The sequence below is a fragment of the Penaeus chinensis genome, chromosome 14 (assembly GCF_019202785.1).
Source record: "Penaeus chinensis breed Huanghai No. 1 chromosome 14, ASM1920278v2, whole genome shotgun sequence".
In the NCBI taxonomy this organism is placed as follows: Eukaryota; Metazoa; Arthropoda; class Malacostraca; order Decapoda; family Penaeidae; genus Penaeus; species Penaeus chinensis.
In genome coordinates this window covers 7,060,377-7,075,376 of record NC_061832.1, presented here as the reverse complement: position 1 = coordinate 7,075,376, position 15,000 = coordinate 7,060,377, and the positions used below count along the sequence as shown (strand labels likewise).

The window sequence follows — 15,000 nt, the reverse complement described above, 5'->3', positions numbered from 1 at the left end:
CTTGCAGGAGAGTCGATCTGGTGGTGAGAGCGAGGGCGAAGGCGACTTGGAGGATGTTGTGTCCCCCCAGCAAGAGGATGTGTCGCCCCAGCAGGAGGATGCTCCCCCACACCCTGCACGTCGCCCCATGAATGCTTTCCTCATTTTCTGTAAAAGACATAGAGCTCAGGTGCGTAGAACGAGATCAAGGGTGATTCTCTCTCACTCTCTCTCTCTCTCTCTCTCTCTCTCTCTCTCTCTCTGTGTGTGTGTGTGTGTGTGTCTTATCTAGTTGTTCAAATATGGGAATGAGAGCTGTCCCAAGAGGGACCTGTCTACTGTATTTAGAATTTCACCAAACAGTTTCAACTGATGTATGTTCCTGGCACATCCAGTGGTTTTTGGAAAGTTGTTCCATTCTTCAGTAGTTGTAGCTGGAACTTTCAATATCTTTATGTCCTTATATCTTTGTCGTAGGGATAGTTTTCCCCGTCATTCTTCTTCTTCCTTGTCTACTCAGTTCCAAAGTTGTTAATGAAAGTGTGTGAAGAACACTACTCTGTTTATGCAATCTACCTATGTTTTTTTAAGGAGAAGCTTGTGATTTGATTTGTTAACATAAAACACGGGTCAAGAGAGCCAAGAAACCACATTTTAAGAATTACAGTATCAGGTTTTTACATTTTGAAATACACACATATATATATATATATATATATATATATATATATATATATATATATATATATATATATATATGTATATATGTATATATGTATATATATATATATATATATATATATATATATGTATATATGTATATATGTATATATATATATATATATATATATATATATATATATATATATATATATATGTATATATGTATATATATTTTTTTTTTTTTTCTTTTTTTTCTCTCTCTCTCTCTCACAAGAAACAAGGGAAGACAATCTAAGTGATACCTTCTTTATTACCCTAGATCTTAGCATTAGGAAGAAAAGGAGCCTGCTGATCTTTGAAGCATTTCATTGCAATATTTTTCAAGTTTTCAGAAAAAAAACATTTAATGCATAGTTTTTTCTGCATAGTATCAGATACATACCTATTGGAATCTAACTTGTGGTATTGCAAGGCATGTTAGTAGTGATACAGTCAGAATGTATTTAGGTAACTAATGCATATATTTAATATTTTTATATGTAAAAAGGCCAAATTTTGCATTACAAGTATTTTTTTTTTCTTGTGAGTCTAAGAATCCCTTTCAAGTTATATATAGTTTATTGCCAAAACTTACCAAATATGCAAAATACTTTTCTTACACATTGATATAACAAAACTACAAAAAAAAATGCCTGCATAAATGAAAGTTGAAGATTCAATGAATATACTTAACATTTTGTAAAATGTCAGTCATGTACAGTGCATTAACCCTACCAAGTAAATTCAGGAGAGGTCCCCCCAATCTGAATGTTAATGGAAATTTATATCTTTCTAATACATTATATCTACATACATGAATAGCCTATTCATGCTTGCGCTCATTGACAGCATTTGTAACTTGTGTCATTCATGTATTCCTTTGGCCTAGTGTTCCTATATTCTGAGGTCATCTTGTTGTTCTAACATGTTTAATACTGCTTCTCGTAACTTGTATTGTGTCATGGTCACTTCTTCCTTTACCATTTCCTTGCCTCCACATACTTTGTTTACCTGTAATCATTCATCTTTTATATATAAATACCATATTAAAATCTACTCGGACATCTCACAACTGCAGAATCTTAGAAATGCTGTTGTAAAAGCAAGAGATTTATATGCGTGATTTATTATTCCTGATACCGTAGTGCCGTTTCTGAGCTACTTTTTTGTGGTTTGTTTATTACACTTGTTAGTGATATTGGTTTATAATTTTGAGGATTTGCTTATCATTTCTCTTGTATTGGGGTGTAATGCAATATTGTAAATATAGTTAGAGTTCAGCACATTCTTTTTAGAATCTAGTGAATCTGCTTTCATTTTATTTAAAGCTTTCAGTAGGTCCTTTATTCCTGCTTCCTGAATGTTAGGATGTCAATATACTAATTCATAGTGAGAGTGTTTCTCTCTGTTTCAAAGTCACTGGCATTAATGAACTGGCTGGAATCTTCTATTTAGGATCACATGCAATTTTATGTTTTAGTATAGACAACTATTTCATCTTTGCATTTAGTCATTCTGTTAACCCATTCACGACAGGATTTCCAAGCTTCATTTGAGAGGCATAGACTTACCTATTCTTTATCCACTTGGCTGCAGCATATATGACGGGATGTGTTTCCTATTTGGGGATAGTCTAACCATAGCATGATGTCAGCCATCCTGAGTGGGACGGAGTTGTTAAAGAAAAGCTCTGTTTTTTTTTTCTCTCGTTTATTTTATCCACAATATTTTTCTTGGACTCGGGTATGGTTTGATTATACCTGTTATTATGATTGCTGAATCTTCCTCATGCACGGCCTGAGACCTCTGTTGTCTGAATATTTCCCTTAAGAAATGTTTGTTTTCTCGTGCTCTCCTAGATTTTAATTTTTTTCTTATTTCAGTTTTGAATTTTAATGAAAATCTGATTCAAGTCTACATTGTAGAAGTCAGTAAAATCATTTAAATCCTCAAAGAACTTACTTATGCTTCCATATTTCTATCTCTTATCATTTTTCTCCCTTGGTAGGCAGTATCTTAGTTTTGCTACTATTTGATCACATTTCTTTGTGGAGAACAGTATTCCAGGTTGTTTATGTCATCCTCATGAATCTTATAATTATTGGGTCAACCATAGATGGTTACTTTGCAATGTGTGTGTGTGTGTGTGTGTGTGTGTGTGTGTGTGTGTGTTCGTTTGTTTGTTTATAGTGTTCAGTTGGTTATGGCAGATTTATTGGAAATGATGTGTAAGTTGTGATTTTGGATTTATTATTTTCATATCTTTCTTTTTATGCTCTCTTTCCTGTTTGAGTTTTTTTTTCTCACATATTGAATGATGAATTCTAACTCTGAAAATTATTTTGTCTTTTTCTTCATCTCTTTTTTTTTCTACCATTTTCTCATATATTTTTATCTCAGTTTGAAGTCTTCCTTTTCATTTCATCATCATTTTAAGTTTATACATTTTGAGAATTAGATATGTGAAAGTGATCAGTGGGTATACGCATTACTGTCCTTTTTATTATTTGTCATTTTTAGTGAATGTTATATGTTGCACAAAAATATAAGCACAGTAATATATACCCACAGATAAGATAAACACTGCTACAAAAGAAAGGGAATCACATGTAACAGTTCTAGCTTGTCAAAAGCTCTTCTTTAGATAAAGTAAAAAATAAGTTTCAGTCTTACTCCCTCTGAAGAGAAACTTTAGTCAAGCTTAAAACGTTACTTGTTGCAGTGTTTCATTTTATATCTTATTTTTACAATTAATCCTTCAATATCAGAAAAAATATATTGATTACTTTGTCTTGAATATGAGTCTGTCCTTAGTCATTTCTTATGATAATCACAATTACATCTCATTTTTACGATATCTGGAGGTTGGCAAAAGGAAGCAGGTGAAAATTTGCTAGTGTGACACATTCTTTTTATGTCTAGTTTGTCATAGCTGAAAGATGAAGTAGTATCACTAGTGATTATTAGTTAGATACTCTTTTTTGCCTTACGTGTGTTGCATTTAGGTTTAGTAGGTTTTAGTTTATGTATATCAAAAGTTATTCTTTTGTACCATTAGTACTTTTATATTTCCCTCCGTCTGTGTCTTCATTTCTATTGCAGTATATTTAGTTATTTGTTATGATAATGGACTGCTAGAAAATATATATTTTAAGGTAAAGATAGTTCTCTTAAACTTGAGATTAGAATGGTGACTGACCTAAAATACTATTACAGGTACGAGAAAAATACCCTCACTTAGAGAACCGTCAGGTGACAAAGATCCTGGGTGAGTGGTGGGCTGACCTCCCAGCTCAGCAGAAGACATCTTACACAGAACTAGCCCGGCAGTACAAGGAAGCATTCCTGCGTGCCAATCCTGACTTCAAGTGGTACAAGATCCCAGCACAGCCCCCTCGACCTCCTCCTGCTAGACCCTCCAATCAGAAGGTCCCCAGGTGTGACCCCCTCCCAACTGATGGTGCCATCACCTTTGGAAAACTTGCCGGTACGTTTGCTGCCTTCTGAATTGAATACCTTACTCGGGTTTTCTTAGAAGCACAAGATGGCACTTTGAGCTTGTTGTTAAGTCATTTGATGCATTGCACATAGCTCTTGTCATTTCTTTAGCTTGTATTATTTATCAGTATGAAGGTAATATATAACATTTAAAAGCTTCCACACAGTGAGCTATATTTTATTCATAATTGTCTTGTGGAAAATGACTGTCATTCTGAGATTATAGAAACTGTACATGACACTATATCTGTATAAGGCATTTTATATGTTTTGTCTTAATTATTTAATTAGTCATCCTCTTTGATGCCTTTTTCAACATTTTTCCCAATGAATTCTCTTCAAGAACCCATTAAATCACCATGCTAAGTACAAAGAATGTTCCCATAAATGATAAAGATTAAAAGGACTTTATATTCCTTTCTTCATAAATCAAAAGAGCTAAGAAATTTGTGTGATGCACAACTTCAGAGTCAGTACAAATTAAGATTTTCCTAACATGAAGGCATACCTGACATCTGAGAGTAGGTTTTTCCACATACTTGCCAGTTCTTTTATAAGCAGTGGATGCATAAATTAGTAACAGGTCTTAATTGCTGTCAGATTGTCTTGTTTTATTGCCTGTTCTGATTTTTTGCATTAAATTTCTTGTGAAGTACCATTGGGTAGAATAAGGGGAAAAAAATAGTGAGTCTTATTGATACTTTATTATTTTTAAGCCCACCCCACTTAACCCAATGCCGCTGGGGAAAATTAATAAAAAATGGGGAAAATGCTGTGCCCATTTTCTATATTTTTGTGAAATGTCTGCACATAGATGGCTCTGCTAGTGCTTAGCCACAGAGGGGTCAATTAGTAGACTTTGTGACCTTACATGATTTGAATTGGCGGGAAAAATGTAATTTTTACTCGTGCTATGAATTTCGATGGTGTTATTTTTATTATAAACATTAGTAACTGCAAAATGAGATAAGGTAAAACATTTTCGTAAATCAAAGAAAAGGGTAGTTGGGTGAGACAGGCAGTACTCGTAATTGGCTCATTGGTGACGTTGTACATGTGTAGCCATCTTTGTGCAAAAACATGCAAACAAGTAACTCACAGTGGCCATAGCACATGCGTACACGTCATGCCCGTCGGTATTGGGTTAATTATATATAACTTTCGTACAAGTTAGGATCAATTTATAACTCCAATTATCCACATTTCAATAAGGTTTCTTACCAAAAATTAACATTCTTGAGTTTCAAGATTATTATAGATTATATATTGAAAAAGTAGAATTTGATATTTGAAGCTGATATTTTGGTTTCATTGAATGAGTTGAAAATATAAAATTTACCAAAGTAGGATAAATATCTTTTATATTTAGTTATTATCTATTATTACTGATAATATTATTATTATCATGAGGAGGATAGCAACAAGGCACTTGTATTGAAATGCTTTGAGATTTAATTTGTAGAAAGATACTTTCTCTTTTAGATTTAAATTATTTTGATGTGGAAGTGTACAGTCTGAAGGTGGGGTTAGAAAGGAACTATAAGCATCAATACCATCCCTTTTCAGGAATAGAGCGAGAGAGAATTCTCACATAATTGCTTGTATGCATTTTTTGTTCTAAGTCATATATATTTGAGGCCAGCAAATAGTAATATGCATTTGTTTCCCTCATTTTCACAGATGAGGCCCAGATGGGAGGGCTAAGTACTCTCCTGTCAACAGCCTCCACCAGCAGCAGCAGCAATCAGAATATAGTTAGTGGGCCATCCAGCCTTACTACATTCACCACAGCCTATGTGTCAGCTGCAAACACATCAACAGCTCGCTGTGCTCCTATCGATTCCTTTCCTAGTGTTGCTGCCCTTAGCACATTATCAGACGTGAATTCTGCTACCAGTGGCTCTTCAAATGCAACTGCAAACTCTACCTGTGGGTCCTCTATAAGTACAAACGCAAGTGTTACTACAAGTTTGTCCACCTGGAGCGGAACGGTACAACCTTCAGCTGTGGCTCCCAGTGTCTCTCCAGATTCTAATAACCCTGCCATTTTTAACGGACCCAAACCCAGCACAGGCAGTGACCCAGCTGTTGTTACAACTTCTCAAAGCAGTGTACAGTCTTCACTGTCTGAACCTGCCACCAATATGACGCCTCCCAAACCTCCCAAGAAGAGATATGTACATGCAAATATGCTGGACCAACCTGTACCTGTTGTTTCAGCACAAGCGCAGATAGTACCCAGTCCCGAAAAGGCCAAGGTTAGTTACTGTGTCATTACACATCAATTTTCCTTTCTTCTTTTCTTTTTCTTTTGCTTTGTCTTCTTTCATAAATAAATAAAACAAAATAAAGTAAAACTTCATGTCTAATAGAAAACAAAGATTAAACCCTACAATCCAGATAGCATGACCATCACGTCATGAAAAACTTTGGCTTGAGAGGCAGGTGAATGTAAGCCTATACCCATATTTTGGGCCACATGATGGCAGTGAAGCATCCAGATCACATGGGTTAAAATCATAAATAAATGTCAGATATACTTTACAATATGAATTTTATTTCCTTTTCATCAGTAATTTTCTCTGTTGCTGTTGGTAGTTTGTATTTTTATAATACAATTTGATTACATAATTGGTAAATTACAATGATAAATAGCATTTAAAATTTAATTCTAAAGCTATTTGCTTAGCAGTGTTTAAATCTTGAAGTTAAATTTTTTTTTCACATTTTCACATTTACAGATCAGTTCCACTGAGGAAAATGCAAAATCTTCTGCAAATTGGACATTTTCGCAAGGCAGACATAAGCCAGAGGGAGGAACACAGCCAGCTACAGAAACCAGCGAGGAGCAGCAGAGAAGAGTGAGCAATGGCCCCTTCAGTTCAAGATCTGTGGCAGGCCCTCCAGGCAGCCCACCTCGGGATGCTAAAGCCTCCCCACAAGAAGCAAATACTCCCTCTGAAGGAACCAAACCCCCACCGATTGGATGTAGCGCACCAGCAAATGTCCAGCCTTTAAATTTAACTCGAGAGACTAAACTGTGTACATCAAACCAAGATATAATTGATAGTGTTGTGGACAGAAAGTGTAGTGAACCAAATTTCCCCAGCAGTGTTCCAAATGAAACCCGGCCTGGGTATCCTCGCTTCTTCCGACCAGAGAACCTACATAATAACAATAACAATAATAACGATATAGAAAAGCCCTCCTTTCCACAGGCTATTCTCAACAAAGGAAATGGCACTTATATAAAATTCTGTATGTCACAGGCCATTCATTATGTGGTCGACAAGGCTTACGATAAGGGTAGTAAACCAAAAGTGACGCCAAAAGGTGACTCTGGGGAAAAGAACCAAAGTGCAGAAACCAATGAGAAAAAGGAAGTCGAAGGTGAGAACCAGGAGAACACTGCAAAGGAATCAGTCGACTCCAATAATAGCAATAATAGTAATCCCAGTGATAATGCCAATCCAACACAGAGAAAGCGATCCAAAGAAAAGGGACCGGAGGAGAATGAGACGTCACCCAAAAAGGCAAGGCTGCAGCTCATTTATACTGTTTGTAGTGCAAGTTATACTTTTTAGCTGTTACATTATTTATTCTGTAATGGATTTAGATTTTTTTATCATTAGTTCCCAACCGTCAGTGACCCCTTTCTCAAATCTGACATAACTACTACCTCCCTCTCAAATCTCTGAGACATTCGCCACTCTCTAACATCAGCTGTTAGAATTAAGGATTTTCTAGCTCCATGTTTTTGGGTAAAGATAAAGAGAAGGAAAGAGAAAAAATAGCATTCTATATATTCTTAATAAGAATAGCAACACCCAGCAAATTAGTCTAGGCTTCATGACCCCCTCTATCCCTCAGCAACTCTCTCGGGGTTGTGACCCACTAATTGCCATAGATGTATATACTTGAAATATTTCAGATATATTTCTGTGTCTTTGAAAATGTTGATTTTATATTCATTTTAACTGCAAAAATTAAAATATCTATGATTCATGTTTGAAAGTTTTATATGTTACATAATATATGAACTAAAAATACTAATTACCACATGCTTCTTATTTACTTACAAGATATTTTATTTTTCATTAGTGTTTTATTGAATTATCATTGTTTCTTGTCATTGTTTCTTATTGTCAGGAGTGCATGTATCATATATATATAGATAGATAGATAGATCTAGATATATATATATATATATATATATATATATATATATATATATATATATATACATACACATATACATATACATATACAGATACATATACATATACAGATACATATTCATATATATATACATACACATACACATACACGTACATATATATACATACATATATATATATATATATATATATATATATATATATATATATATATATATATATATATAATGTATATATATGTATGTGTGTGTGTCACACACACAAACACACACACACACACACACACACACACACACACACACACACACACACACACACACACACACACACACACACACACACACACACACACACACACACACACACACACACACACACACACACATATATACATATATACATATATATGTATATATATATATATATATATATATATATATATATATATATATATATATATGCATATGCTCTGCTCTGTCTTCTGTGGTTTTGTTTTATTATTTTATTTTACCTGTAGATGGCTAGTAATTGACTGTTCTATGACAAAGCACTTAAAGAGTGTATAGAGTGTTTATGACTAAGCACTTCTAGAGTTGATGAAACCAGACCATTGTAGACAGTGCATATTTTACTACTTATATTTTTAAACATGGCCTTAATATCAAGGAAAGTTTTTGTATATCTAGACATTAATATTATTGCCTTAATTAGAGTAAATGAGTTATTTTAGATAGTGATTAAAAGTGATTTCTCCCTTCACTCTTACCCTTCTTTTTTTTAATATATACTCTTTTTTTTTTTTTTTTTTTTTTTTTTTTTTTTTTTTTTTTTTTTTTTTTTTTTTTTCTTTCTCTTCTTCCATTTTATACCCATATTTGTTTATGATGTGAATGGGATAGGTAATGAAAGTAGGCATAAAGCTGATATTCGGTTCCTCAATCCTCAGAGACGGGATGTTCCCTCGGGACGCGCAGGCAGAGAGACCTCCAGAGGCCTGGGGGGTGATACCTCAGGAGGGCGGTCAAGAGCACCAAGGAAGCTAAAGGGAAAGCGTTATGAGGAGCTAATATCCGAGGGAGTCTTGCAGGCGCCTCGGAGATCTCGGACAAGAAATAGCCGGTGCGTTCAGTACTTTTTGACAGTTATTTATTATTGTTACAGTAGTGTTACTGTTGTTATTGTTGTTGTTGTTTTTGTTGTTATTGTTATCATTATCTTTAACTTTATTTTTACTGTCATCATCATCATCACGATCATCATCATCATTGTTGTTATTATTATTCATACTATTCTATTATTCTATTTTTATTTTATTTTTTTATTGTTGTTATTATTGTTATTACTATTATCATTATTATTATCTTTATCATTATTGTGTTGTTAGTATATGGTAATAACATTGTTATTATTTATCATTGATCATGGATGGCAAGATATACATGCCTTACCCACTGAAATTTTAGTTTATTAATTGTGTTTACACATAGATGGGCTTAGCCACCAGTTAATCAGCTATTAGTGCTACATATATGTTTATCCTTTTCTGTGTTTTTTTTAAAGATTCATATTGATTTTTGGATATCTTGATATTTTCATAACATTCTGATATATGACCATATTTTTAATAATAATGATAAAATTAACGATATTGATAGCATTAGAAAAAAATATCCCTTAAGTTCAAGGAATGGGGAAATCAGGTAAGGTCACTGTGACAAATTTTTTGACCTTGGAGGCATCGGTTTGCAATAAAATCCGCAATGAAAGATTCATCATCATCCCTATTAGCATTCATTTCTCTCATTTTTAATACCATCATATCATTATCTTCATAAAGTTGCTACTTATGCTTACCACATCTTGACAAGAAAATGGCCTTTTCCCTAATGCAGGTGGGAAGAGACAGAATCTAATTCAGCTCAGGACCAGGAGGATGAGGAGGACATACAGGGGCAACAGCCAACACAGCAGGTTCAGCAGCAGGACCCTGAGGAAGAGGACCATGAGGATGAACCTATGGAAGACGATGATGTGATGAATTCAAAAAACGAGGAAGAGAATGGGTAAGTTTGGTCTGTCTGAGGGGTTGGTTATGTCAAGCAATGGGGAATAATTCTATTGTTTAATGAAGTTGGTGTGTTTAGGCTATTTTAGAATGGAGTATGTATTTATTTTAGGTTCGTTATTCAGATTTTTATTATTAGCAAGGATTGTTAACCTCTTCTTACTTCCGGGCATGCCTGTAGCCATCATGCAAAGCCGACCTGTCATGCCAGGCACACCTATAACCATGATGGCTATAGGTGTTCACACTGGTGACAGCTACCCCTATCATGGCTGTATACCTTTATAATGGACTGTTTTTGAAGTTTCATGTGTGTGTGTCTGTCTGTCTGTCTGAATCTGTCTTGTATTTTTTGGGAGGGAAGGGGAGAGAGAGAGAGAAGGAAAGAAAGAAAAAGAGAAAAGACAGAAAAGAACCAGAAAGAAGATGGAGGAGATGGTAAATAACCCTCTGGAGTACACCAATTGGAATGCTCTGCCTTCATTGGATGGACAAACATCTGGTGACAATGTTTTCCACCGCCCACACCAACAAGGTCATCACCCTGCCTCCCAACTGCCATTGGGTATAGATGTTGAAGCCTGAAGTCATATAGTAACACCATGAAGGGCGTTGACCTCTCGGATCAGCTAGTGCAGTCATATCCAGCAGCTATACAGACCATCAAGTGGTACAAGAAGATCTTCTGTCTGCTGGATATGACAGTCATCAAAGGGCTAGCTGTTCCCAGGAAATCTCACCCAGGCAGATTTCAGGAGGGAATTGGTGCTGGGGATGCTGCAGGAAGGTGGACATCCAGATTCTTTCCAGCATGTTCCTCCTTAGGAATATCAGGATGAACAAGCACAGCAGGCACACATGCCTGCGGACACTCTGTTCCAGCATTGGAGGCATTATGCACTCTGCTGGAGGAACCAAAACTGAAGGAAGGAGATCAGAGTCATATGCACGACATGTGGTGTGTCCCTGTGTCCTGCTCCTTGTTTCAAGGAGTATAATAGGTGAAGAGGGGAGTAGCAGCACTGTATATATATTATTTTTTGTTACTTTTTCATTTCTAGAAAAAAATAATTTTTCAACGTCCTGTAGTGTTTCTGTTCTATTTTGAAGATGCATTACTGACTTTGCACAATGAGATAGTAAAAACACTCCTAAAATGGAGTATATATTACAATATAAGAGGAGAATATCACCCACCAGAGTGAGTTGCAACTTCCCACAGCTAGTGAGCAGGCCTGGGCATACTCCAGTTCACTAGCCTTTTGGCCGAGGAGCTTGCTGCATATAGTGAAACTTCCTGATGAGTTGGTTCTTCATGAAGGCTATAGACGTGCCCAACTATAAGAGGTTAAAGTTAGATTATATTAATTTTGGGCTTCAGATATTAAATAATTACAAAGGGAAATGGGTATTTTTAAAATTTTATTCCCTTTTCTTTATTCTCGTGTTTCTACCATTAGGGAGGCAGGAGGGCGGCGAGCTGAAGATGGAGGGAGAAAAAGTCGTCGCCAGTCAAGAAGACTATCACCAAAGTAAGTGGATATGTCCATCTGTTTCCCAAGCATTTGAATCCATATATGAATTTATCCTACTCATGATGTATTACAGTACCTTTGTGTAATTAAGATATGGAAAATTTGACATTTATCATAACAGGAGTTGTATTACACAGTTTAAAAGATTTTATTTCCCATTTACCACACATCAAAGCTATCAGAATTATGAAGACATCTCAGGAAGGAGACTTCTGTGATGTATTTTATACTTAGTACGTAATTTTTGTTGTAAGACTGCATTTTAAAAGTGATTTGCCCATCCCACAGTGACTTTGATTTAGAGGCAAAGATTGAAGCCCTGCCCGCCTTGGACCTGGACGACTTCACCAGGCGGAAGAAGGAAAAGAAGCGCCCCCCCTCTGCCTCCTCATCCTCACATGCATCTCACGCAAATGTGCATGCCACCTCCCACCCAGCCCCACACACGACACGTAAGTAAACTTTGTGTCTTTGCAATAGTATGTTGTTGTTTTTGAGGGAAATGGGATGCTTTGTTGAGCTCTTTTGTGTTCGGGAAACTGTAATGAATTTTGTTTGCTCTTTTTTTATATTGTTTTCTTTGAGCACTCAAAATTAGTAACATTTGGACAAAAGCATTATCAAGAGCAAAATGCTTAATTACAGTCTAATAAAGGATGAGAGCAAGGTTATGGCTTGTTCTTTCACTGGATTACTCACTGGGCAGCATTTATCATAATTTACTCTTTGATTGACATTAATACTGGCACTATTTCACATAATTGTTTTCTATTCAGTAGAATATTCATTCCTTTTAATTGAATTCCTAAATGTAATAATTCTCGTATCATATACATTGTTCAGTTATTTTGTTGATATACTTCATATAGAACCATAAGTATTATGCTTTCCTTTCCAGAAGCCACCTTGGGAGTCGTGAGCAGCAGCAGTCGTGTTGCAGCACAAGCTGATTCTACATCAGATCCTCCCCCCTCTGCATCAGCCACATCTACCGCCACTACCACAGTCACCAGTTGGCCCACAGCTGGAGGAGTGACCAGCACCAGTACCAGCAATGGTGGGACCGTAGGAAATACATCTGATGGTGAGGCTGTTTCTCCAACACCATCTTCTTCCTCTTCCACCTCATCTGTCACTCAACAACATAGTCCCTCTCAGGGTACTCTTCTGGTTGCTGGAGGATCCTTATCACCGGGAGAATCTGGTAGTTCAGAGGGCGGCCCTCGCATAGGTTCACAAAAGAGGAAAGCTCGCAAGCAGACCATCACACGGCATGATCCAGTCAATGGTCCCCTTCGAAGAGGTTTGTTTGGAGTTGACAAATATCTTCTGGATGCTTTCACCTTCTTGATAAGAGGGCTATCATTGCTTGTGCTTTCTTGATTCTTTATTTATTTATTTTTTTCAGCTGTCATATTGGGGTCAGTATTTATTGATAAATTATGTGCATGTAAGATGATCTCATGATGAATAATGAATCTTCACTTGAAATTACCTCGAGCTTCTCTTCATTTCAGATACGAGCGTGGTGGAGCCCAGTGTTTTGTCAAGCATGGCAGGTCTTAATGCCTTGGCAGAGGTGGCACTTAGTCAGCCATCCATGAAACTTTGAATAGCTGTTGAAAGTGGCAAAAGATGTATGTTTTAAGTTGAATAAAAGAAATGTCAGATTATGTATACTGCAGATTAGGATTATATATGATTTTCTCCTTTCTTTCAGAGAATTTTCCTAATAGCCTAGTTGAATAGAAGGAATGTCAGATTATGTATACTACGACTTAAGATGGTATATGATTTTTCCTTTCTTTCATATAATTTTTTCTTATAGCCTGCATTCTTAAGAATTGGCTTTAGTTTTGTTCTATGTTACTTATAGAAATTGTATTTTCATGTTTTTTGAATAATAAAGTTTTGTCTTTGAAGTTATTCAAAATAGGGTGATTGTAAAGTTAATATTTATGTTACTGCATGTTTCTTTATGTGATCCAAATTGTGATTCGTATTTATATATTTATTTGATTTTTTATTTGATAATTTCACCTTCAGTTGTGAAACATCCATATAAAGTTCATGTTCATTGTGATCTCACATGAGGCTCATGAATTCCTACCAAAACATATGGGATTCTGTTCAAGCAGTAACTGAACTTTTTAATAGGCTGTGGAGGGGGTAGAGGCACCTTGTACCCAGAACTTCCACAGTCTCTGGGATGCATATCTTGCCTTATTGGCTCTCAGAAGTCTCCCAACCTGTGACCAGTTGATATAGCTGCCAGAGATAAAGGCAAAAATATTACAATCATATTACTGATTGAGACATTGATGTAAGAAGCCTCATCTGCTGATCTTTGACAGCTATTCTTGGTCGAGATGGATGGACAGAGATATGTAATCAAGCGGTATTTACTTGATAACAGCAGCAGGTATGCTCAAGAAGCTGTGTGAACGAAACATAATGTGTGATGGTGACTGTGATTTGTAATGGATAAATTATGTTAAAAATTATACATTTCTCTATTGGGATACTGTTGACTTCTAATAACAAACTTTGATAATTGATAACAAAGGTTTGCCAGTGTGTGCAGAAAGTGACCTTTCCATAACCAATTAGATCATAGTTTCTGACCTTTAAGTGTCTTCTAGCCCTCAAGTAAAGGTATAATAAGTCAGCCTTTGATCTTTATTATTTTATATTACAAGAACACTTGCAATGAAGAGTGTGTGTTTTCAGTATTTACTGGTCTTTCACAGAAGAATTTTTGTAATGTAATGAATCTCTTTTTACGTTTCCTTCTTGGCGCTTTATTATGCAAACCACCGAAGTATAACTGATGTAGGCAGAACACTGAGAGGGACATTTTTGATTCTGTTCCCAGATATATGCCATGGCTGCATTTCCTAACACATAAATGAATATTTTTGAACATTGAATAGTTCAGTCTTGCTATATTATCTAGTTAGGCCCTCTTTTTTTCTCATTTATTAGTAAGTGAGCATCTGAAATGGTAAACTATTTTCTTTATAAAATTTTAAATACTATGTAA

At 35.6% G+C, this 15,000-nt stretch overlaps 1 protein-coding gene across 1 annotated transcript in view; it reads left to right on the top strand.

Annotated features, from left to right (window-relative positions):
* Positions 1-15,000, top strand: part of LOC125032313 (uncharacterized protein DDB_G0288805-like) — a 50,606-nt gene that overhangs the window by 34,192 nt on the left and 1,414 nt on the right. Inside the window, exons 3-12 of the mRNA XM_047623409.1 lie at positions 8-169; positions 3,898-4,168; positions 5,860-6,437; positions 6,921-7,712; positions 9,304-9,476; positions 10,250-10,420; positions 11,883-11,954; positions 12,246-12,409; positions 12,856-13,260; positions 13,475-15,000. The exon at positions 13,475-15,000 is cut by the window's right edge and continues 1,414 nt beyond it. Coding sequence (XP_047479365.1) covers positions 8-169; positions 3,898-4,168; positions 5,860-6,437; positions 6,921-7,712; positions 9,304-9,476; positions 10,250-10,420; positions 11,883-11,954; positions 12,246-12,409; positions 12,856-13,260; positions 13,475-13,569 — 2,883 coding nt within the window. The 3' untranslated portion in view covers positions 13,570-15,000. The remainder of the gene's footprint in view (positions 1-7; positions 170-3,897; positions 4,169-5,859; positions 6,438-6,920; positions 7,713-9,303; positions 9,477-10,249; positions 10,421-11,882; positions 11,955-12,245; positions 12,410-12,855; positions 13,261-13,474) is intronic.